The following is a 27,140-nucleotide window of genomic DNA, read 5'->3' as shown; positions in this document are numbered from 1 at the left end:
CATGCCACCGCAAGTTTTCAAAATGGGCCACTGATAGGTGGCAGAGGAGAAATGAACCTGCAATGTGAAATCCTGTGGACTTGTATGAAGCAAAGAAAAACGTGAGGATTGGTAACATTAAAAACATTCAAGTGAGTGAGATGGAAAAACTGATACAATTACTGAATTAACTTTCTGTCATATATTACAAATGTGTTTTTGCTGTCGTAGTAGTTACTGTTTATTAAATTAAGCTATCAAGACAGAGCACAGTTTGTATTTCACCCGTCCTATAACTGAACTGGCTTGTCTGTGTGGAGTTCATGTTCTCTCCATGTCTGCGTGTTCCACTGATGGACAGGCACCTCATCCAGGGCTGCTTTGTGCCTTCAGCCATGAGGGGTCCTGAGTTGAGAATGTTAGAAATGAGCTGCTCTTGTAACTTCTGATTGTTCTTTCCTACCAGATGTGCAGTGTATAAAAAGTACAAGACTCCCTGCAGGATCCATAGTGAATGGAGGGGTATACTGGTCCATAACTATACAATTAAGAAATTCTATTGTTTATACTGCTGTATAATGGAAGTAAGTCAAATTTTGCATCTTTAATTAAAAAAATGTCATTCAACTTGAACATAGATAAATACATAACTAAGTGAAATTACTAGTGCTATATGATTCTTAAATGGAAAAATGTCCTGAAACTGGATGGATGGATGGATGGATAGATAGATAGATGGATAGATGGATAGATAGATGGCTGACTTCTATTTTGTAATTATGTAACCTTGAAAAGTGTGCTGCACCTCTCTCAGGTTTTCCCCAGGCTGAGCTCCGTGTTTTATGTCGGGGCTGTCAGTAGGTCGCCATTTACAAGAAGACTCTAAGAGAGAGCCGAGGGAATGAGGGGCTGACTCTCCCCGACTAAAGGAAGGTGTAGAATTTTGAATTGTGCTGAAGCCTTAACTACAATTACTGAAGTCACTATAAAAAATATATTTACAAATAAAGTTTTAAAGAGATTCATTTGAATTTGTTTTTTAGAATGTGTGTACGGGTATTAGGTGAGAGCACAGAACGTGGAGTTGGAGTCCCCACCATGTCAGTGCGGGTGCCAGTGTGAGCGCGTGCGAGAAACACGTGGGGACTCCAAGTGACGTGTACAAGGGGTCCCATGCAGAGCCGCCTCCTGCCTTGACCCTGTGCTGTCACGATGGAGCCTAGCCTCATTTCTGTTACCTTTCATTTAAATAAGTGAAGTGAGAAAATGGATGGATGAGAAACATTTAACATTATTTAGTAACAGAAGTGTGGAAGATGCTCTGCTTGTTATCTTACATCAAATCTATACTTTTCTTGATCAGCCTGGTTCATATGTCAGAGCACTATTTTTGGATTTTTCTTCAGCGTTCAATACTATACAGCCTCATATACTGATTGGGAAATTAAACAGTATGAATGTAAACCCATTTATCACACTATGGATTCAGAACTTTCTTTTAAATCGTTCACAGACAGTTAAAGTTCAGGACACTTTTTCAAAAGCTCTTCATTCAAACACAGGAAGTCCACAAGGGTGTGTCTTATCACCATTACTGTTTACTCTGTACACAAGTGACCTGAGACAGAACAATGACCACTGCTCCATTATTAAGTATGCAGATGACACCATGATCATAGGATGCATATCTGGGGAGGATGAAAGCCACTATCTAAATCAAGTGGACTGTATGGTAATCTGGTGCAATAAAAACTCTCTCAGTCTGAATGTAACAAAGACCAAAGAAATAATATTTGATTTTAAGAGACAGAAATCTGTATGTTCACCTATTGTAGTTCTGGGAGAGGAGGTAGAAATAGTGAATGAATATAAATACTTAGGAACTTACTTAGATAACAATCTTAACTGGAATACAAATACAAAAAAATTATTTTCTAAGTGCAACCAGCGCTTATTTCTCCTCCATAAACTCAAACTATTTAAAGTAGACAAGGACCTCATGTTGTCCTTCTATCGTAGTATGATCCAGTCCATGATCACTTTCAGTTTCATTGCCTGGTTTAATAGTCTGACAAACCAAAACTCAAAAAAGCTCCAGCAGATTACGAAGTATGCAGCTAAAGTTATTGGGGCTGATGTAGATGATTTGACTAGTGTGTGTCAGAGGGCAATGCTAAAGAAACTGGAAATCATCTCAACTGATGACAGACATCCATTACATGTAGAACTAAACTTCAGTAAATCAGGAAGGATAGTTGCTTTGAAAACCCACACAAATCGCTCCAGAAACTCCTTTCTTCCTAGTGCCATACGACTTTTCAATAAGAAATATCAGAGATAATGTTTAAGGTTTTGATATATATCCTGTTACCTTTTTTTTTTTTTTTTTTTTTTTTTGGTATAGATATGTTTTATCTAACTGCCTTACCTTAACCTTTCTTATTTCTATTTGTATGTTTTATTTCATTCTGTCTGTTACTTGTTATTAGATGCAACTGAGAAGGCAAATTTCATGTTTTCCTGTGTAAACATGACTAAATAAAGAAACCTAACCTAACCTAATAGTCACAAACCGTCTATTAAATTCAAGTCAGTCTGTGTTCTTGAGTTGATTTTACATTGTTTGGTTTTGACTTTTGGTGCTTATTATATTTTGCAAGTGATTTCTCATTGAAATTATTTTTTGGTGAAAAAAAAGCAAATCACGTTTTACAACATGGTGCTCACTCTTAAGTCCCAGCTTTCCTGATGTGTTGCGGAGGCCAACATGTCCCCTTTTGAATCAGTCAGGTCCACCACACAGGCTGCAGCAGTGGCACAGCTCGTCCCTCAGGATGACATCAACTAACCGAGTCGACTGTACACATAAGACCAGTGCAACACAAGGCATTTGTGCCAAAATGCAATAAGTAAAATGCCATGAAAAGGTGGCGATAGATTATCAAACACATTGTTACATACAAGGCATCTAACTCTTATGAAATACAAGGTCATCATTTTATTCTGGATTAACATGTACTAGCTATATTACGGCTAATTATTGCAGGTTTTATTTCAAAATGTCCTTATTTTTAAATAACCTTTTATTTGACAATGGGTCTTTTCCAAAAGGTGGTTTTAGAGCCCGCCTCTTGTCATCACTTGTCAATCAGGTCCAAGGGAATGGCCTCCTCCTATTGGTTAGTCAGCTCCCGTCGATTACTTTTGCCTGATTGTAGGCAGTCGGCTACCAGAGACCTTTAGCGCTCCTTTTTTTATTTTTGGATTGAAACTGGCATAAATGAGTTACCAAAGTTAGATTTCCAGGCAAATTACACAAGGAGATGATTTAATATGTTGTAACTGTACCTAACAATAGTCGATCTTATTAGATAACGCTAAACTGTAGTTGAAAAGCCTAACTTGCAGTTACAATCCACGGATAAAACAACGGACGGACAGAGGAGAAGCCGTGGTGTGAGGAATGCGTGACTTTCTGATCTCCGCACGGGCACCTGCCGGGCAGACACGATACTCCGTCAATCTTAATCTGTTGAAAAGTTCTTGATCGACATTAACATTTTGAAAAGCACCTTTCGTCTAAGCATTTCCAATGTATCGTCATTTCATCTTAAAACGGCACATGTTCAATGAGTTCTCTCTTTCTCCTCAGCAAGTCCAACTATGCCACCTCCGAGTCTTTGCCAATTGGAATGGAAGGAACGCCAAAGATAATTGGTAGCCTGGGGCGCCGCGCAATGAGGACGAAGTAATCGACAGCAAATGATTTAACCAGAAGGAATAGTTTAAACCTGTTGGTCTTAATTGACAAGCATTTTGAAATAAATAGTGTTGGCACTGAATGAGCCAGGCGGAAATGTGCCATTTGGAAAAGCCTTTAAAAGCAAGGCCACTTTGAAATACAACCAACAAATGTTAAATGTAAGTACATTATTGAACCACAATAAAACGATGAAATTGCATTTCATCATAATTTGATGATGACCTGTATTTATTTACACGTTATTTTAAAATGTATCGACTCTCTCTATCATACCTCGCTGTACTTTTAGTTATTTCGTAATTACCATTTTGTTTATTTCGTTTCGGCACAAATTGTTTTCCATAGTAATCAAATTAGTAATATATGCACACACAGTCCGGTGAGGTTCACAGACTTGACACGCATGTAATACTCGCAGACCCGTACAGCTCAAGTTCAGATTTATTGTCATGCAGTGAAATTCGAACTCCCGTGCGTGTCACACAACAACACAGAAACCGTTACAGGACTCTGTACATAAACTGCTCACTTTCCAAGTAGAATTCTTCTTTTTTTAACATTTAAATAAACTCAAATAAAACACTTTTTTAGTTTGTGTTTTTGCTGTGCAAAACAAATATGAAACGTATGTCAAATGTACAGTTCAAACAGGATGAGGTGAGGATTTTTTGTTTGTTTTTGACATTTTACACGAATCAGCGTAGAATAACCAGTAGTACGAAACACCGACTTGTGCTGCTGAGGGGTGTTCGCCTTTTAAGTCTAACATGATTGCTTTCAAGAACGGGGCTGTTAGTTTAGTTTTGACGAAGTCCCTAACAAAACGCAGTAGTGAGTCGCCTAGTTGTGCGAGTCTGTTGATAGTCTGGAGCAGCCTGCGTCTCTGTATTAGAGTACGTAGGCAGTCCTATTGAGTGGTCGGGGGCTGGTGATGATGTTGACTCCAAAATGTTCCAGTCCCTCACAAAGCATGTTGACCGCCGGTCACCCACCAATACAAATCCAAAATCCGGAGACGCACGACCCTCGCCCTCGCCCCACTTTCTCATCGCAGCTTCAGGTCCTAAGGTCAGACTGGTCGAGCTGTCAGCGTGTGTGTGTGATCAGGGTGGATCGTGTCTACGTATCCGCTTAAGTACTCTTGGTTTAATCCTACCTCCCATGATCCGCTAACTACGTGCCGTGGCGCTTGTGTGGATTGGCACCTTGGCTTCTGCCCTGAACATGATGCTGGCACCACTGCCTTAATTTTTTTGTCAACCTGAACTGGATAATGCAGTTTCTGTAATGGTTGGCGGATCTGCTCGAAGCGACTGCTTTCTTCGTGCAGCGATTGCACTTTTAAAGACCTGCGCGAAGTCCCTCGTGCCACGCGGTAAACCCGCAGACTGCGTACGGAGCCCAGCATAGGCGCTGTCAGAACGCGTGCGCTGCTCGGAACAACATGGACGGATGAGGTAGAATTCAGCTCACGCTGTCACCAAGTCGCCGCCAGGCCACGTGGACGCGTAATGGGGGCACTAAGTATTCTGGAGCAGTCCGCACAATGGCACCGCGAAGAAAACCTGCCAGAGTGGAATACGGGAAAGCTCCAGGAGGGAATTTGCTTTCTCTTTGAGATGATTAAGAACGAAATAACACAATGTGCCGCTTTCACCCCTCCATTTGTGCACGCGCTGAAGTGAGACCGCACACTTGTTTTCGAGCATTAGAATTGCTCTCTCAGCTGCGACGAAATAGAAAAATTCTAAATCATCTTTGCTGATGGATATGCGAGCCGGGGTCAAGGGCTGCGGCTGCCAATCCTCTAAAAACTCGAGAGCGGCGGCTTGTTAGAATACAAGTTACCTTCGCCCACCAGCGAGGGGCGCTGTACTGAATGAGACGCTTGGAATGGCCGTTTGGTGAAGAAAGGGAATAAAAATGAAACGAGGCCGTCTTTGAAAAGCATCTTGGGATACCACAGCACGTTCAAATGAGTGACGGATGCTTTTTAAAATTCTCAAGGTGCGCCCTTAGATACTCTACGAGGCTGATTAATACGCAGCAACGGGTAAAACACTATAGTCCGACACAGAGCCATCTAAAGCAATTTGTTAACTGATTTTGAAGTCTGTGCTTTATAAAATAATAAAAAAAAAAAGTGTCACATGCTGGGGACCAGTCAACTAGCTGATGTATAATGTGATTGTGTGAATTCGCCAGTACAGAGCATGAGGAATGACGGGGATGTCAAATATTTTGCACTTTCGGATGATGCAGAGGGCTCACAAACACATGCAAAAAGCAGGACCTGAATATTTTGGCCCCAAATTCGTGGATCCCCAGTTTGTTGGGCGGAGTGGTGGCTCTAAGGCTAAGGATCTGTGCTGGTATCCAGAAGGTTGCCGGTTCAAATCCCCGTCACTGCCAAGAGAGATCCTACTCTGCTGAGCCCTTGAGCAAGACCTTTAACCTGTAATTGCTCCAGGGGTGCTGTACAATGGCTGACCCTGCGCTCTGACCCCAAGGGGTATATGAAAACTATCAAATTCCTAATACAAGAAATTGTATAAGGTGAAATAAAGAACAAAAAGAAAAAAATAAGCTTAAAAATGATTGGCATAGCAAATTGCTTTGCATATTTGTATGCAACCTAAAACAATTTGGCAAACATGCTTTGTACAAAATAATAAGACAATATGTTGAAATATTTAGCAGGCACAACAAACAAGTTCAGCAGAGTCCCACTGTCTGTGTGCACGGTGCGTGTTCTGCCCGTGGCTGACTGGTTTATTCCTCTCGGTGTTCTCTGGTTTACCTCTCACACCTGTGCACAAAAACTCACTTTGTATCCGGCATTGAATTTTTATAATCCTACATAAATCAGAGTGGAGTATGTTGCTCATTGTAGTCCTCATTATACAAACTAGAAATGCATTTTGATAAACATAAGAGCATCACAGAATTAAATGCACGTGTAATGGCCTCCTTTCAGAGACTGGACATTCTCATGCAATGCAAAGCCAAACTGGTCAAGTGTTTCCCGTGGCATTACAGAAGATGAACAACATTTTAGTTTTAATTTAGTACTAGCGTGTTGTACCGTGTTAGCCACTATGAATGCAGTGACAAGTCAAGTTAAATGACTGACACCTTTTACTGGCTAACTAAAAAGATTACAATATGCAAGCTTTCGAGGCAACTCCGGCCCCTTCTTCAGGCGAGATGTAATACAGAAACTGGAGTTCCCTGTGTTTATACAGACACCAGGACAAATAACAACATTGGAAAAGTTGCCCAGTGCGTGCAACTCTTGTGTCCCTTTGGCATTAGCGCTGGAGTTCGTTCAGAGCCGATCCAAAGTTGCTTTAAGCAAGACACACAAAGTTCGAGCCAGGAAGGAGAGGTGCACTTGAAACTCGAGTTCTCCTCTGCTTCTTCAGGCCCCTCCATGCACTCTGAGGTGCGCCTTCTGACAGTCGAGTCACGTTAACAGGCTGCACTGTGGGCCTCCTTAACTTGACTGCATGCCTTTTGAAGGTGAGGTTTGTTTCTTTTGTCCCCTTTTATTTTAAATGCACAGTTAACTGGAATATGCTGGGGACTCGCACCCTACTAGCTATTTTCTGAGCTCGCCTTGTACCTTTATAGGGCTGTGAGAAGCTGGCAGTCTTGTGTCCACAAGGCAGAAGCACCTTGGGGGGCACCAGAGCTCATCAGCTGAAATCTCACCCACCCTCCCTTGTACTGGGCCAGGGGTGGGCGATGTCGGTCCTGGAGAACAGCAGTGGCTGCAGGTTTTTATTCCAACCCAGTTTCTTAATGAGCAGTCGGTTTTTGCTGATGAAGAAGCACTTACTGCCAAGTGACATTTTTCTTCTTCATTTTAGTGGTCTCACTTGTTAAGTTTCCCCACCCTTAATTGTTTATTTCAATCTTAAACCGTTGCATTTAGTGTGTTAATGTCTCCTTATTAGCAATAAGATGTAAGTGACAAAGGAGCCAGCAGTTCTCCATCTAACGTTTTTCCATTTACATCTCTGTGGGTTCATCTTGTACTGTTTGATTTAATAAAACACTTAAGAGAAAAACGTGACTCACTGAAGATTACCCATTTTAGGCTTCAAATCATTTGGCTGATACCCTACGATATGAGACCTAACATTACAGACTAACAAGCCATAAAATTAAATAAGGTCTGAGACTGGCAAGGATTGGTTTCTAATTAAGCAGTTGGGTTGGAATGAAAACCTGCAGCCTCTGTGGCCCTCCAGGACCGACATCGCCCACCCTTGTACTGGGCTAACCTAAAATGGACGTGCCAGCAAAGTGAAAGCAAAACTCAACATTTAGTAACTTAAGATTAAGAAAAGTGGTTTATTTGAAACAACACAAATTTTAAAGGAGCTAAAGTAAGAACCTTCTTATTATTGTTCTACACTGAAAAGTAATTTTAACCTTCCTGCAGGAGGACCCATTACAATATGAAGGACACATGTCTCGCTTCTTCTACTGTCTTAATGTTGTATTATGTATTTCATTTTTCTATTTCAGTTGAAATCAAGTCCCACTTCGGCACGGTGTTGCCAGGAGTGCTCATTACGGTCGACAGAGCAGCATCCGGCAGTGGTCCTTTTTATTAGAAGGACGTATCTGAAATGGAGTTTTTTGCATCAGGTCTGTTTTAATTATTGAATGTCACTTTTTCAAGCATGTTGCAATTTCACTTTAAAGTTTTTTCCACTTCAGACTGTTACAGAATTGTGTTTTACACAGGTAATTGTATAATTGCTTTCTTTTACGAACTGGGGTGACATTTTCAGATTTTTTTTTTTTTCCTCTCCTTGACTGATGTCAGGAAGCACAAAAGCACAAAGGGTCTCGAGCTGGGCTCAGATCTCAGGCCGTCTAAGGGGAGCAGAATAATTTGTGTACATCACCTGCTCAGATAAACAACAATAATAATTATAGTTAGTGTGTATAGCGCTTCACATAGACACAAGAGAGCCACTTCAGGCACCACCAAAGTGTAGCATCCACCAGGGTGATGTGATGACAGCCATTCTTGTGCCAGTACGCTCACCATACATTAGCTATTAGGTGGTGAAGGGTGGGCGGACATGTAGGGGCCAGAATGGACAAGGCTGTAGTGGGCATTTTAGCCAGAATATCAGGATACACCTTAGTCTTTTTTAAGAGATGCCCAGGGATGTTTTATGACTACAGAGAGTTGGGACCTCGGTTTTACATCTCATCTGATGGACAGCACATTGTCTCCATCACTACACTGGAGTATTGGGGTCTACACTCAGACCACAGGGTAAACACCCCTTGATGGCCTCACCAATACCTCTTCCAGTAACAATTCGAGCAATTAAGGCAACAGCAGTCCTTCAGGCAGTCCGGCCACCTTAACATCCACCAGTTACAAAGAACAGTGAATACAAAACAAACCAGTTGGATAACTCTCAGAGGAAACTGAAAGAAAACAAAGAAAACTACATCTCACCGCCTCAGCCATTTGTCCAGGCTACAGATTAGTCTCACACATCTGCTGTGTTGATCAGGGTGGTGTTATTTGTGTATTATTTTTATTTTATTACAGTCCATGAGCTTGTTCCCCTTCTACTGTGTCACCTGCCTGCCAGTGACTGTATGTATGACATTGGCATTGCCAATACAATAAGTGCCTCTGATGTCGTTAATTTTGCTAGTAGAAGATTATAATTTCTCTATTATAAAAGAAAATCTTGAGACGAGACAAGACTATTTCCAAGAGATTTTTTTCAAGTCCCGCGAGACGAGACTTTGGCCATGAAATTTTTTCAAGTCACGCCCTCCTCTCAACCATATTCAACCACGCACACAGTCCTCTCTCCTCTCATTCATGTGAATGCTTTTGTGAGACACAGTTCCTGCTCTGTCAGCTCTTACACATTTTTACGTTTTCCACACTTTAAGATCCCAAATAAAGAAGACTTATTATGTCCAAATCTTATTGAAGAATTTCATCCCAAAGAGTAATCAACCGAAGAAATGAGTTCATGGGCAATCCTAGCACAAAGAAACAATGAAGACAAACGAATTTACGTGAAAATTGTCGATCAGTTACACGGCAAATTGGTTAGATGCGTATCAGTAGACTATGCTGAAACAGTTGGTGGTGATCATGCGGAAGATGAAAACATCAACTTACAATATTCCGAAGAATATCTACAACTATTAACACAGTCTGGTCTTCCACCGCACTAATTACTGTTGTAAGAAGGATGTATCCAAGAAAGGTAATAGTAGTACATCTTCCGCGGATAACATTAGATAACAAAGGAGATCTTGATATGCCATTTATATTACAACGTTTACAGTTTCCCGTTAGAATAGCTTTTGCAAAGAAAATGAACAAATCTCAGAGACAAACATTCAAATAAGTTGGTTTATTTGTTAGAGAGAAAGAAAAGAAATTCACTCACGGGCAGTTGTACGTTGCGTTGTCATGATGCAAGTCCAAACACAGAATCAAAATTCAATGCGATACTGACTAAAATTTAATTAAAAAAATTGTTTTTTACTGAAGTTTTACAGTAAAAATGTAAGTTTAAAAAGTATTTGCATGTTAATTTCAAAGCCAAACAACAAAATCATAGAACGCAATGAATATCTCTTAACGCAACATGAAACATAATTTACTTTCAAATTATTACGTTTTACTATTTTTTAATATGGTTAATTACTCGCTGTAATGTAAAATAGTTAGTTCTATTATGCATATGTAACAGTTCCCATGAAAATAACAATCTGTTTAAATTGTACATCCGCATCCCCATACGTGAGCGGCAGAAACACAAAGCAGCTAGCATGTAGCGCTGGCGAGTGAAACCTCCTAGTAATGAATGATGTTTAAAATTAGTCACTGTGGACATTAGCTTCCTGTTTCCTTGAAATGTTGTATGTTTCTTGAGGATATTCAATTATAACTTATGATGCATCACATAGATAATGTGCTACCATTGGTGTCATTAGGGGGTACCCAGGGCTTTAGCCCCTGATCTTGAAGATGCCTCCCCACCCAACTGTTCAATGCACTTACAGTATGTCTTATAGCCCCCGATCTTTAGGCCTCCCGTTTACTGTTTTGATAATGGCCACTGACAGCTTGGAAACTCCAAGGAGGAAAATCCCTTCCTGGTCATCAGTGAGCTGACTTTAAGACCCCAATAAGTACTGAAGCTAGCGAACCCCCCTGTATGTGTCATTTTGTTTGTCTCATAATTATAACCTGCCTCTAAGACTGTTTCCAAGCCATGTTTGAGGTTTTTGGGCTCACCCCACTCTACAGTTAAGCACAGCCTGTAATAGACAGGCAAGTATGACCCAACAGTCAAGTCCTGGAGAATGCTGCATCCTTCAGAACCGAGCATCAGGGAGATAAAGGCATGGAGTCAGGGAGGCCACCATCCACCACAGCCAATATGAGAGTAACTTTTTATAATCCACAGCCACCCAAGTACTTTACAAATCAGGGCTTAAAAGACATACATTGTTGAAAAAATAATCCTGTCAAATGTCGACTGTAGTTTGTTAGAAGGCATGTGGAGGAAGACTAGACGGGTCAGTGAGAACAAAACTGACCTTTTTGACCAAACCCTAACACCGTTCTGTACATCTTCTTGAAAGCACAGTTTACTAAATAGTGACTGCAAAGGGGACAAATGTAAGGTAAGGTACTCACTATAATGTGAATTTCATATGATTCACATATGATGAATGACTTTTAAGATGCATAGGTTGTTGTTTTCTTTCCCCAAGCAAAACTTCCGGGGCCTATCATTTTATTGACTCATACAGAGAACCTCAGAATTTAACAAATTAATAAATACAAATTCCTATAATCTAAAGCCATCCTCCTATCAAGGTGGAAATACAGTGCATCCGGAAAGTATTCACAGCACATCACTTTTTCCACATTTTGTTATGTTACAGCCTTATTCCAAAATGGATTAAATTAATTTTTTTCCTCAGAATTCTACACACAACACCCCATAATGACAACGTGAAAAAAGTTTATTTGAGGTTTTTGCAAATTTATTAAAAATAAAAAAACTGAGAAATCACATGTACATAAGTATTCACAGCCTTTGCTCAATACTTTGTCGATGCACCTTTGGCAGCAATTACAGCCTCAAGTCTTTTTGAATATGATGCCACAAGCTTGGCACACCTATCCTTGGCCAGTTTCGCCCATTCCTCTTTGTAGCACCTCTCAAGCTCCATCAGGTTGGATGGGAAGCGCCGGTGCACAGCCATTTTAAGATCTCTCCAGAGATGTTCAATCGGATTCAAGTCTGGGCTCTGGCTGGGCCACTCAAGGACATTCACAGAGTTGTCCTGAAGCCACTCCTTTGATATCTTGGCTGTGTGCTTAGGGTCGTTGTCCTGCTGAAAGATGAACCGTCGCCCCAGTCTGTGGTCAAGAGCGCTCTGGAGCAGGTTTTCATCCAGGATGTCTCTGTACATTGCTGCAGTCATCTTTCCCTTTATCCTGACTAGTCTCCCAGTCCCTGCCACTGAAAAACATCCCCACAGCATGATGCTGCCACCGCCATGCTTCACTATAGGGATGGTGCCAGGTTTCCTCCAAACGTGACGCCTGGCATTCACACCAAAGAGTTCAATCTTTGTCTCATTAGACCATAGAATTTTCTTTCTCATGGTCTGAGAGTCCTTCAGGTGCCTTTTGGCAAACTCCAGGCGGGCTGCCATTTGCCTTTTACTAAGGAGTGGCTTCCGTCTGGCCACTCTACCATACAGGCCTGATTGTTGGATTGCTGCAGAGATGGTTGTCCTTCTGGAAGGTTCTCCTCTCTCTCCACAGAGGACCTCTGGAGCTCTGACAGAGTGACCATTGGGTTCTTGGTCACCTCCCTGACTAAGGCCCTTCTCCCCCAATTGCTCAGTTTAGATGGCCGGCCAGCTCTAGGAAGAGTCCTGGTGGTTTCGAACTTCTTCCACTTACGGATGATGGAGGCCACTGTGCTCATTGGGACCTTCAAAGCAGCAGAAATTTTTCTGTAACCTTCCCCAGATTTGTGCCTCGAGTCAATCCTGTCTCGGAGGTCTATAGACAATTCCTTTGACTTCATGCTTGGTTTGTGCTCTGACATGAACTGTCAACTGTGGGACCTTATATAGACAGGTGTGTGCCTTTCCAAATCATGTCCAATCAACTGAATTTACCACAGGTGGACTCCAATTAAGCTGCAGAAACATCTCAAGGATAATCAGGGGAAACAGGATGCACCTGAGCTCAGTTTCGAGCTGCATGGCAAAGGCTGTGAATACTTATGTACATGTGCTTTCTCAATTTTTTTATTTTTAATAAATTTGCAAAAATCTCAAGTAAACGTTTTTCAAGTTGTCATTATGGAGTGTTGTGTGTAGAATTCTGAGGAAAAAATTAATTTAATCCATTTTGGAATAAGGCTGTAACATAACAAAATGTGGAAAAAGTGATGCGCTGTGAATACTTTCCGGATGCACTGTATGTTAAAGATCTTTCATAATTATAACTAAAAAAACAGCACTAAGTTAAACAGCCAAATTAGGAAGCACCTTTGACTGATTCTCATAACAAGTTTATGGAACTAAGCTGCAAGATGGCACTCATGAAGGCATTTTGTAGTTTTCTGATACAAATTGTGAGGCCTCACCACAAAAAATAATAATATTCAAAGTAGTAGGAGGAGAAGGGAAATATAACAAGGTAGGATATTATGCTGAGCAGCAGGTGATTGCTGCCACTTTGCAGCAACATCAAGAATAATACTGGCACCAGCACCGACCACACACACACCGAATGAGATTAAAGCCTGATATCGGGCACATTTATTACACAATGGATGATCCACAGACACATTTTCAGAAGAAATTATTTCCCGCTGTTTTAGCCTGAGGAACACCTTGTAATATAGTAGTTAATGAAACTAGCCACAGCTGTCCCTGCACTGTTACTGAAGTCGTGTTTATTCTTCCATTGTTCCTGATTGTCTTCAACTGTGCCATGCCATGCCTGACTTCATGATCCCCCTTAGTCTTCTGTGAGGCTCAATTTATCCAGTGCCCTGGGTGTCTCTGCCTGCCATCTTGAAGCTTCCTAGGCTTGTAAAGTGTTATGAGAACGTTCCATGGGTTTGTGGAATGCAGAGTTCAGTGTATTTGTGTGACATTTTGCTCTCAGTTACCCATCCATCCAATCTTCAGGGTAATATGCTGCCTACTAGAGTACAGTTTGCATCCATGGGCACCTGTGTGTTAATTCTGTTATATCATTCGGAACTCGTATATGCTTGCTCATCCACACTTGGCGCAATGATTTTTGTGTGTGCAATGGATGCTTTAATGTTACGTCATGTGAAGTGATGGTGAAATGTATAATCTGTATATTACCTCACATGTTGTAAGGGCATTCAAAGTTTGGTGAAAAAATTTGAGAAAAGATTGTGACATACTTAAATCATCGCTATTATAAAGCTGCATTTTAAATGTAACATGGCCAAAATGGAAATGTTGGTAGACAGAGCATGTCTTACCTGTGTAGATGGAGGGATTATGTGACGTACATGATTTATTATGAATATTATTCCATCTCTGTCAAATTTCTTTTATCTTTTAATGAGTTCAGAACTGTCCAGCGTTTCCAAAACATTCCGCTTTATCTATGTGCCGCTCTCTGCCTGAACGCCACCTTCTGGTAGCAGCTAGCAAGATCTCCTAAGTCCTTGTGAAGTGAGCCATAGTTTCCTAATTTAGGGAGATTGCTAAAATGCTCTTCTTACTTCTACTCCTACTCCTAAGAGTTGGACCAATTTGTGTCACTGTGAGCCAGTTAGGATCGTTTTCTACTCTGAAATACTTGATGGCCCAGATTTCAATATAAATGCTTTTTGGATATTTAAGACTTTTTTTTCCAACATCCACTGTCTGTCTCAGTAACACACACAGTAGCTGTAAGGCCAAGGTATGATGATGATGATGATGATGATGGTGCAGCCCCACAATGCTGAGATTCTGGTTTGAGTCCCAGCTTTGGTGAACTCTATAAATCACTTGTGTGCTTTTGCCCTGTAGACAAAAGTTTCCTCCCCTGTTCAGACATGTGTGTTGGTGATGGTGCACTGCAGTGAAATGGTACATTCTCCAGGATGGCCCTCTGCTGTAATGCAATTAATAAACTCACTATAAAAAAAAACGAATGGAAAGCTCGCCGGTGTGAGAAGCTCAAGGTGGCACAGCACTGTGTTTCACAGAGGAATAAAAAGAAAAAGATCTACATACCCGGGAGCCTAGACAGCCAAGCTGGGCCAGTCCTGGTCAAATCCAGTGTCCAACAGCTCCAACCCACCCCAGAGAGGGATGGGAAGAGCTGATAGCTGCCAGCCGCTGAGTTAGTCAATTGGGGATATGCCCACTGGCCATTCTGCTTCATTGAAAGAAAATAAAACCCCCTAAAATAAAATAAAATTCTGAGGAAGCTCAAGCACTTTTCCTGGCAGCAGACTCTTCAGCACTATTGAGCTGTGTACCCCTTGCAGTCATGTTGTTGTATTGTTCAAACTCCGCTGCCACTTTTCAGGTTCTCACTGTGGTCCTGTTTGAACTATGCAGCCGCCTCCAGTGGTGGCTTTGTGCTAGCGGTTGTATGCAATCCAGAGAGAACAGCAGACATAGTTGCTAAAAATGCAAGCAGAAAGTATATTTATATTTATTACATGGCACCTTCAATATGAAGGTTTATCTCATGGTTTTCAAAACTGAAGTACAGCTGTACAGCAGTCCTTTGGCAATGATGTCACCATAGACATCATAAGGTAGCACAGATAGTCCGAAAAAAATATCACAGCGTTGTTTTTAAAAGAAAAAATAAAATAGTCTAGGTGATTCATGATGCCACCTGGGAAGCAACAGATTCAGTGTGTAAAAGAAAAAAAAATGAAGAAAAAGATTACATATTCATTTGTAATTACAATCATCCGCTGGATCCTTATGCCATGTTTAGTTCCTCCAGTGGAAATTTGGACACCAATATTATAAATCCTGTGTGGAAATCCATCCTGTGGTTGAAATTCATTTTGCTGGTACACCCAGTGGCTGAGAGGAAATAAATGATGTCTTCCCCACACATTGTTGAACACTGCAAGCCTGCCCAAAATCTGGAGGAGTAGTAGAGGTGAGTTGGGGATGAGGGCTTGGGTCAGGCCTAACGGACCTAAGGCCAGCTTCTGTGATGAAGGCAGTGTCTGTCATGCCATAGCTGTAGGCGACTGACTCATCTGTATCCTCATTGACTGGACACTGTTAAGAATTTTCTTTTGATGCCCAGCTAATGTCACCCCTATCCTCAGAAGGTCCCTGGGGGAAAGAAAGAAAGAAATAAAGAATAATTCAAATATAAAACACACTGCCCCATGTTATTAGTCTCTTACTTGTTTACGTGTTTACCAGTCAAATGGTGCAGAGCCTTCCCCAACTTTCTGTTTCTCTTTCCTACTTTGTAAAACGAATATCCAAGAGCACAATAGGAGAGTGAAGTGAGGGATGACTTTGCTCAGAGTCTTTGATATTTTTGCAAACCTGCATACTATTTATGTTTTCGGGTTATAAACTAATTAAAGCAGCTTCTGGTCCATACTTGCATTTCACTAGAACAAGGATTACACTTTTTTCACACAAAGTCACCAAGGGAATCTCTGTCAACTTTGTCTTCAACAGGGGTCTCAAGACAAAATGGTAGCATACAGTAAACCATCAGTATATTAGTATAACTTGTGGCCTAAACAACCAGGTAGACATACAGAGCCTTCAAAAATAATTCAGATCCCTTCAGTTTTAACTTAATTTTGTTATGTTGTAGCCTTATGCTAAAGTCCATTTAAATGAATTTTTTTCCCCATCAAGCAACACTTAAAACCCTAGAATGACTAAGCAAAAACAAGATTTTTGGATTTTTTTGTAAAATTATTCAAAATACTAAACTGAACTATCCCATTGACTTGAGTATTCGGACCCTTTGCTTAGTACTTCATTGAAGTATCTTTGGCTGCAATGTCTGGAGTCTTATTTGGTTTGATGGAACATACGCCACACCAGGAATTGGGATTTTCTGCTATTCTTCTCCTCTGCAGATTCTGTCAAGCCCTATTAGGTTGGATGGAGATCATTGGTGGACAACTATTTCAGGTCTCTCCAAAGATTTTCAATTTGGGTTCAAGACTTGGCTCTTGCTGGGCCATTCAAGAACATTCTCAGTGTTGTTCCTAAGCCACTCCTGTATTGTCTTTGCTTTCTGCTTAGGGACTTTGTCCTATTGGAAGGTGAACAATCAGCCCAGTGTGGGGATAGCACTTTGGAGCAGCATTCATTAAAAATATCTCTGTACTTTACTCCATTCAGTTTTCTCCCAACCCTGACTAGTCTCTCAGTCCCCACCACTGAAAAACAACCCAGGAGCATGATGCTGCCATCACCATGCTTCAGGGTTAGAATGATATTGTGCAGGTGTAGAGGTGCCTGATTTCCTCCAGACATGACATTTAGAATTCAGACAGAACAGTTCAATATTTGTGTCATCAGTCCAGAGAATCTTGTTTCTTATAGTCTGAGAATCCTGCCGAGTGCCCCCATTGGATGGGAACCTGTTAATGATCTTATCATTAGTGCACGGCTACAATTCTAACACTCATGGACCACAACTGTTGTGTATGGAGGATGATGTCAATATGGTAGAGGGTGCTTTTTACGACCAGCTACAAGATGTCCTAGTTTGCATTCTAACCTACAATGTCATCCTACTTATTGATGACCTGAATACTCAAATTGGATAAAACTCCAGGAGAAGACTAATTCATGTCAGAGCTTTTGAAATGAAGCTAGATGGTACTGGAAGAAGTGCTTATAAAAATGAGCTATGACTATTGGTTAGTGGCTACGGTTCATACAGAGTGGAGAAAGAGCTTTATTTTCAAGCAACCAAACAAAGGAGATAGAGCGGTGTTTGATAATTGTAGGAGTATTATGCTCCTCCCGTTCCTGGAAAAGTACTCTGTTTTGCATTGCCCCAACAATTTTGTGATGTGGTGGATGTACTACACCATGAGGAACAAGATGGCTTTCATTGTGGTCGATCATGTAATGGGCGGATTTGCATCTTACAGAATATTATTGAAAAAAGTGTAGAATAGCAACAGTCAGTACTAACGAACTTCATTGACTTCACAAAAATGCTCAACTGCATCCATTGTGAATCAATGCAGTGAATCACATGCTCCTGCAACATTCCTGCTTGTTAAAATTAACATGTTCTGGATCCTCCATCACATTTTGGCATGTGGATGTAAGATGGGTTTACAGAAAAATTCACCATCAACACCAGTTTCCTACAGGGTTGCATATTATCTCCATCTTCATCCCTGAAATGAATGTGATCCAAAAAGTGGGCATCCATGGGCCAGTCATCCCCACCTTGCCAACCTGGTCTCTGCCTAAGACATTGTGCTCATGGCCAAAATGCAACCCACCCTAGAGAACATCACCAACAAGTTGGGACTTAAGATGCAAAAGTTTGGCCTCCAGATTAGCAACAAGAAGATCTAAGTTATGTGGGTGAATTGTGCCCCCAAACTCCCTATTACTGTGAGAGGTGATGAGCTTGGAGAGGCAACTGAGTTTACATACGGCAGTAGCACCATTGGATCAAACAGAAGCGTGGATGAAGATATCTGTAGGCGAATTAGCTATGCCATGGTGATTTTCCAAAAAATGCAACTGATGCAATCCTCAGCATCGACTGAGTGAGTGGGTGATGAAGATCAAAATATTCAATAACATCACACTACTGACTGCAATCTTCACTAACAAGATGTTGAATGTATTCAAACCATAGCTCAAAAGCTCAACATCTTCCAACAACATTGTTTGTGAAGAATCCTCTGTATTGCTTATCATGATCAAGTCACTAAGGCTGACCAAAACCTTTACTAGACATCACGTTAGTTTGGCTGACCACATCCTTCGACTACCTAACCAGTGACTATCATGGACTGTGAAGTACTGGAAACTCAGAAATGGAAAAAGACAACAGGGATGAACCATCAAGATCTTGGAGAGAAATCTGCCTGTGCTGTCGATGCAGGGTGATAGGACAGCAAACTTCCTCCAATGTGAATGGTACATGAAGAACTACTGTAAGTGCTAAGTAAGTGAATACTTTTTGAAAACTCCAAGTTGTCTGGCCACTCTACCATAAAGTGCAGATCAGTGGAGTGTTGCAGTGAAGCTGTCCTTCTGAAAGAAAGATTCTCCCGTCTCCACACAGGTTCTCTGGAGCTCAGCCAGAGTGACCATTGGGTTTTTGGTCACCTCTCTTACCAAGGCAGTTCTCACCGTATCACTCATTTTGCCAGGACAGTCATCTCTAGGAAGAGTCGTGGTTGTTCCAAACTGATTCCATTAAACAATTATGGAGGCCTCTGTGCTTTTGGAAACCTGCAATGTTGCAGGATTTTTCGTTGTAGCCTTCACCAGGTGCGTGCTTCAATGCAATCTTGTCTGTAAGCCCTGCAGGCATTTTTTTCAACCTTATGGCTTGGTTTTTGCTCTGACATACATTGTCAGCTGTGGGACCTCATATACACAGGTGTGTGCATTGCAAGTGGCACAGAAACTGTTCTGAATACTTGTGCTAATGTGATATTTCAGTTTATTTGTAACAAATTTGCAAAAGTTCCTAAATATTCTGTTTTTGCTTTGTCATTCTGGAGTATTGAGTGTTGCTTGAGGGAAAAATTAATTTTAAATGATTTTAGCATAAAGGTGTAAAATTTGAAAAAAGTGAAGGTACTATAATTTGAAAAGATTACCAAATATTTCTGAAGTCCCTGCCATTATAAATAATTCCAGGGACACTTTTTAAAACGGTAGACTTATTAAGGTTTGTGACTAGACATGCATTTTAAATTGGCAAATCTATTTTAAACATGAAATAAGAATCTAGTACAGAATAATCCTGTGAGTAAATTAAGTGGCATCTCTGTAGGATGATACTCTTGTTTTCTTAATTTAGTTTGAAGCATTTATATAATTTAATTCTTATCTTGTAGCTGATATGCATACAGTGTCTTTGTTCTAACCAATATTTTATTATCATATTGTCTCGTTTGTTTAAATAATTTTATTTTGACATAAATATATTCAAGCAATTTATGTTATACTATATTGATCTCATTTATGATTAGAATATGTGATTCAGTACATTTGCAGCAGAGGTTAATATATTCATCATCCAATTATTGATATGGTAATTAAATGTTTTTCTTTTGACAGACTACAACTCATAATTAAATCATCATACTTTATGTTCCAGCTTCATTTGGTGCGGTTCATGGAATAAATACATTATTCAAGTTGGTTTCTGTGCAAGAAATAACATTGGTTCCTTCACAATTAAAGAGTTAACAGTCAGCAGCCATATCACATGCACTTCAGATCAGGTAATCCACCTGAAGCTAGGCATGGTCGGGCCCAGCTAGTACTTGGATGAGAGGCCATCTAGGGAAAGCTTGGGTTGCTGCTGGAAGAGTTGTTGGTGAGGCCAGCAGGTGGCACTTAACCTGTGGTGTGTGTGTGTGTGGATCCCAATGCCACATTGTAGTGACAGGGACACTGTACTGTAAAAATGGCTACATACTTTGGATGAGATGGAAAACCAAGGTCTTAACTCTCTGTGGTCATAAAAGACCCCTGGGTACCCTTCGAAAAGAGCCTTGTCCATTCTGGCTAACTCTTTTTTTCTCTCTCCTGTTCGCCACTCAATAGCTAATGTGGGGTAAGCATACTGGCACAAAATGGCTGAAGTCACATTATCTGAATCGATGCTGCATATTGGTATTGGTTGAAGTGTTTCCCCACTGTTGATGTGAAGCACTTTGACTATTTAGAAAAGCACTACATAAATGTAACTCTCTCTCTCTCCAGCAATACATAAATCACCAGTAATGAATACATTAAATGATTCTAGAGTCTGAGAAACAACCAAAGATCCTATATCTTAGGGTGACCATATTTTGATTTTCAAAAAAGAGGACGATCGGCACGGCCTCCAGACGAATTCAGACAAGCTTCTTGGTGGTTGATGAACATTATTTATTATACTTCAATGGTGCAGAATTAACCTCTGTAATAAAATGAAATCTGTAAAAACTTATAACAAAATAATAGCTCTCTTAGACTCTTCAAATAAATAATTAAATATTGTTCTAAATATGAACTATTCTGTTCCAGCTTCAACAATATATCTCTTAAATGTAATAAAATAAATAACAGAAGAGTCTCACAAAGACAAAAAAACTTAAAACAAAAAGAATCTAGACTTTTCATCTTTAGTTTTCTTCTTCATCCTGCTTCTCTTCTTCATCCTCCTTGTCAAGTCCATCTTTGCGCTTCTGTGCCAGTAGTCCCTTAACTTTAAGGGACATGAAGTTGTTGCTCTTGCGTTGAAGAAGAATGGTATGTATATTGTTTAATATCTTCTTCACTTCCATAATGGACATGTTCTCCTGTTCCATTTCTTGAATGTGGGTGTGGAACACAGACATGAGTGTGTGCATGTGCCAAAGGTAGATTTCAGAAAAATCATTTTCAAAAAAACTCTTGAGTGCTATGGGTGGCTTTTGCTGAGACAGAAAATATGCCTTTAAAGCTGGAAACATCTGTAACATCCTCTCAATGCTTGGGAACAATGACAGCCACCTTGTCTTGCTCTGAGAGAGCATCCTTCTGTAATCAATCTCAACAAAATCACAATACTCCTTCAGGCTCTCAGTGCGCACAGTGTAAATGTGAAAGTACTGGTAGATTTTGAATATGATATTCTCAATGTCAATTTCTATTGTGCCTGCCCCATGGTGTGCACAATTATTCAATATGTGTGCTGGGCAACCCACATTGATCAGAGTCTTGTTTTGCAGCAAACTCTTCAAATTTGCAAACACATTCTTTCCAGCTTCATCACGTCGGATTCCTCCAAAATTTGTGTTGCAATTGTCTCCAGTAAATACAATGCATTTTTCCGACAGATTGTTTTTTGCCAGGGTTTTTGTGAGATATTTTGCAATGGTTTCTGCTGTCTCATTGGGTGTGTCTTTAACTTCAATCAATTTTGTTTGCACGCCACCCTTCTTCCAGTCAAAATACTGGATTATGACTGGGAATATTTTCACTGCTCCGTGGTTACTCCCGTCTGTGGAAACACCACAGTACTGGATTTCTTTGTGTGCTTCATGAGTGATTTCAACAGAGTGGGGGGCTATAGCACCATTGACGATGGCTTCGGTCTTGGTGCGAGCACTACTAAACTTTTTTGCAATGTCAGAGTCAGGAAATGCCTTTTTAAGCAAAGTACTGGTGCAATCCATGGACCTGTAACTGTTGTGATGTTCCACTGTATGAAAAGCCATTGCACCTTCTGCTGCATTTACATCATCCTCTGTTTTTCCTGGTCTGACAAAAAACTCTGTCAACTTTGCAGATGAACTAGTCTCACCTCGCACAGCTTTTTTATGTTTCTCGGTGTCCATGTGGGCTTTCAGATCCCCAGCACCTTTACTGGATACCGAGACATATGTACCGGCTTTGCATTCCGCCTCCCACTTGTCCCGACCGGGACGGTATGTGGGAAATTTTCTTTGCAGTTCATCGGTGAAGCTGCACTTACGCTTCGGCATTTTCCCTGCTATACTGCTCCGCTCTCTGCTCTGATCCCTGTCTGTGTCTGTGTGTTTGCGCGCGCGGCGCAGACCCGCCCACAAGGCAGCCTCCCGGTAATTACGTCGCGCAAAAAAGTAGCACCCTAGTATTGTGTGCAAAACGCCAGTCAATTTACGTACACGCGTAATGGTCCTATGAAAAACCGGACATTTTCGTGAATTTATAAAACCCGCCAGGACGCCCCGGACAGGACGTAAAAAGTGGACATGTCCGGGCAAAAGAGGACGCTTGGTCACCCTACATATACACCCAATATCTTATTGTCTTTTAAAGTCAATATAGGAGTAAATTGTACAAGCAGCAACAACTGCACAAGTCCTTTAGAAATCTGAGCTTCGCCCACATATTCCCTTAATACATAGCTGATTTTAAAGCAGGATATTGTATAAGTGCAATTATGGCATATTTTCACTGCAATGGCATTCTATAGGTCAGGTACTTTTACTTTAATTTGTTTTTAATTGTGCTGTAGTCATATACAGAAATAAATTATTCTGCATTGCCTTACATGTACTATATACAATCAAATGCACACAAGCAATATTCACTATGATACTTTTGGTGACTGGGCATAATGTGACCTAGATCAAAGAAGTTGATTCAACTCTGAACGGCTACTTTTCAGAGAGGTGAATAGTTTCATTCTGCCAACTCAAAAGTGTGGTTATAAAAGGATTCTGTACTTCATGCACAGCCTTTTAATTGAAGTTTGTTCAGATAAGAATGTAGTGCAATTTTGAATACCACATGTAGATGTTTATTTTATATTGTAGTTACACATAGCACCAATAAAAACATTTTAACATATCTACAAGCAAATGTATGATATGACACCAGAACAGAATCACAGCAGGTCCTATCTCGTGGAACACTAAAGTGAATTACACCTCAATATCTGGATAGAATGAAAGGAATACTAACATTGCAGCTTGCTGCATGTCTGAGCTGTCCTGTTTATTACATATTTTGTAAAACAATATGTTTTATTTTCTCAGTTCAACCAGTCCCTCATCAGAAGATATCCTTTATCTTTGATTGAGAGTACAAGAATACAGACATTCAGTTGTGGACTGATAGACACACAGTGTGCAGTTAAAAACTATGCCAACATGTAACTTTACAAAATTTATTCCGACAGTGTCCACCTATCATAAAGTAATTTATACCTTGTGCCCCATGAATGACACATACCTAAGGGCAGGCTGTTCGTTCTGCAGGCCAGATTTTAAAAGTTAGTGACCAGGACGAGAGAAGCAGAACTGACAAGGTGGTCATCCCCAATGTTATACCGGGGCCGTGCACCAGTCCAGGTGAGACTGGAAAATAGCAAATATTGTTCTGTTATATAAAAAGTGTGATTGGACATAAAGTAACTATAGGTCAGTTATCTTAATGCACATAGCAAATAAACTAATGGAAGGAATTAAATAATGGAAATAAAAGATTGAGCAGCACAAGAACAGCAGTTTTGGGGAACAGACAGCATGGGTACAGATGGGGGATGTCATGTTTCACTTACAGTACATGCTGGAATTCTATGAGGAAGCAACAAAACAATTTGATCAAAGTGGAGCATATTATTTATCTTGTCTTTCAGAAAGCATTTGATAAGGTACCACATGAGATGTTGGACATCAAACAAAAAAAAAAGTGGAAGTTCAGGCTGTAGTGTGTAGATGGGTGCCAAATTGGCTAAAACATGGGAATCAAAGGATTATGTGGAGAGGAATCTTATCATAATTGGTTGATGTTAGTGTGGTACCCTTCAGTACTGGGGCTGCTGTTATTTTAATCTATATATCTATATTTGTCTATTTACATATATATATATATATATATATATATATAATATCCACATGATCTGGATAGGAATATAAACAAAAGGCTGGTTAAGTTTGCAGATGATACCAAGCTAGAAGGATTGATAGGTAATTTAGAATCCATTGAATCATTACAGAAATAGTTGGACATCATACAGGCTTTAGCAGATATGTGGAAGGTGAACTTTAATGCAAGTAAATGTAAAGTATCACATGTAGGAGTTAAAAATGTCAGGTTTGAATACATGATGAGAGGTCTGAAAAACTGAAAGGATTTAGGAGCTGACTCATCACTATCAACTACCACACAGCTTTCAGAAGCCATTAAAAAGTTAATGTTGTAACGTTAGGTTATACAGCACAATGTGTAAAGTACAAGTCCAAAGAGGTTATGCTCAAGCTTTAGAATGCACTTGTAAGTCTTTATCTGGAGTACTGTGTACAGTTTTGGTCCCCGAACTACAAAAAAACAAAGCAGCGCCAGAAAAAGTCCACAGAAGAGCAACTAAACTGATTCTAGGACTGACACAAAGAATAAGTCACCAAGTAGTGTGGTAGACAGTAGGACTTTAGGGGTCAACCTGATGTTATTTTGGAGGAATTAGGTGAATTGAATTAGCAAAGTATTTTGGGCTGAATGGCCTGCGTTCATCAACATTTTTCTAACATTCTAATATTCTAACATGCTGAAGCTGAGTTTGAGTGCCAAAGGTAATACACTAATCACAGTAAATAGTATTAATTTATTTCAGTTACTTTTCATTCGGGTTCGCAAGTATTGAAAATGAGTTAATGGAATCAGATAAAGGAAATATATGCCATTAATCCAAAGGAGAAAATAGTAACATTTTTTAAGAACATAACTGAACAAACTGGCTTTTTTATTGAGAAAATTACTGATAATGTGTTGCATGTTGATTTAGCAAGTGCAAAAATTTTTTTTACTGTAGTCTGTACTTGTGACAAAAACGACTCTATAAACCTAATGACTAACTAGAAAGTTTAAAAGAAAGACATGGGAGTTTTCACGGAGTTAATGTCCAAGGACAATGGAAGAAAAAAAAGAAAGAAGCAGCAGCAACAAATTGCCTGCACCACATGCAGGTTCCCCTACTAGGAAGAAGTATGCATGACCCCTGTAATGAACCTTCTTAGCTCTAGAGAGAGAGAAAAAAAACATGGACTGTGCACAAAGAATGTTAATTTAAAAATGTAAACAGTCTCGGAGAGAATATATGAAAAAGATATTTATTTGTTGACTATGACTTGTTTTCTACACATAATGGGCTCAGGTTGAATACACAGTAGGAGATGTTACATAAATTATGCTGCCTGGGTAGGAGTTTACAAACCACCAAGATGGGAAAACATCCTATAGTCTAATATGTCTGAGAATGGCTTAATGGTGGGGGGTGGGTAAAGCAGGGACACATATGACTGGGAATTTGAGATGCCATCACATACATTAAATTTATTCTTTTCTTAGTATAAGAAATTTATATAAAAATAAACCCCCTGGTTAAAGCAGTGATGATAAGACATTACTGATAAATGCTAACCTAAAGCTACTGCCTGCAAACAAAGCAGTCATAAGTAAGTGTAGTAATACATTTAGTTTTCAAGTTGGTGTTTATTGTCATTTATTGTCAATTGTACCAAATACAATGAAATCCTTACTTGCTTGTTTGGCCAACATGCAGCATGTCGTGTCACTACTCTCCGACACCATGATCAGTTCATCCATCAATTAATTATGTGTTACTTAAAGCAAATGTCCAATTGTGTGACTTTTTGTTATGGAGTTTGTCAAATTTGCCAGCCACAGTCGTTAATCTCAACACTGCATCATGTCAAAGTACATGACTGAAAATCGCTGCTCATGTCAATTTTAGTGTCCGAGTGGCGGTCTTCCAGCACAGTCATTTTTGTGACGGCCAATAGCATTCTGCCTGACGGAGTCCGTACCGTATGAAGAGTTAACAGCTGTGGCAATAATCTGCAGTAATCTCGTCCCTTTTTTCTTTGTTCCATTCTGTTTTAGTACATAAAACACAAGACATCGATTAGACAAGCCTCTGTTGTGTTTGTGAGGTCCAAATCCTAGGATTTCTTACTTCTCATTGCTGCCTGCTATGCATTACACTTCTAGATGAGCATTCATTGGTTGCCTGCTCTCTTGCACACAGAGCTCACCCCTACGACTAAAGACAAATTCAGACCTGTTTGATTTTACTGGAGTGTGTTGCAGTCCAGTTGTTCTCAGTCATTGGGTATGTCACATAATGTAATGGCTGTATGCTGCCAGCTGTCCGTGACTTACTGACATTATGTAAATTAAGTCTATGACTAAACATCACTGGAAAAGTTGTGTAATGTAACATGGGAATAAGAATAACGCATGACAATGGAATATTATCCACTAAAACAAATAACATGTTATTGTGTAGGGCTAAGCCATATGACTTATTATGCTCATTTTCCTTCTTATCTTATTACCTATTTTTGTTTCTTTATATGCACTATATGCAGTCTTATTCTCCCAAGATACACTAAGATTAGGAGAAAAAAACAGAAACTCACAAACACTAGATCACAAGGAAAATGGATTTAACAAAATAGGCCTGGACACAGCCTGAGCTAATCTATAATTATGTTATTTCTGTCTCATTGTCATTTATTATTAACATAGTATATTGTTTCCAATCCCCCAAGGCCAAACCCGTATAAGACTTCTCATGGTTTCATTATGATAAATGTTACTGTTTTGATCCTATGGTATA

General features: G+C 40.0%; 1 protein-coding gene across 2 annotated transcripts in view; it reads right to left on the bottom strand.

Moving 5' to 3' along the window:
- Positions 1-15,525: 15,525 nt before the first annotated feature.
- LOC114646558 (ephrin type-B receptor 1) overlaps positions 15,526-27,140 on the bottom strand; it is a 703,356-nt gene continuing 691,741 nt past the window's right edge. For both annotated transcript variants that reach the window (XM_028794808.2, XM_028794809.2), the window contains one exon: positions 15,526-16,129. In XM_028794808.2, coding sequence (XP_028650641.1) covers positions 16,021-16,129 — 109 coding nt within the window. In that variant the 3' untranslated portion in view covers positions 15,526-16,020. The remainder of the gene's footprint in view (positions 16,130-27,140) is intronic.

This window comes from Erpetoichthys calabaricus, chromosome 2 (genome assembly GCF_900747795.2).
Source record: "Erpetoichthys calabaricus chromosome 2, fErpCal1.3, whole genome shotgun sequence".
In the NCBI taxonomy this organism is placed as follows: domain Eukaryota; kingdom Metazoa; phylum Chordata; class Cladistia; order Polypteriformes; family Polypteridae; genus Erpetoichthys; species Erpetoichthys calabaricus.
This window is presented reverse-complemented; position numbering and strand designations above follow the sequence as displayed.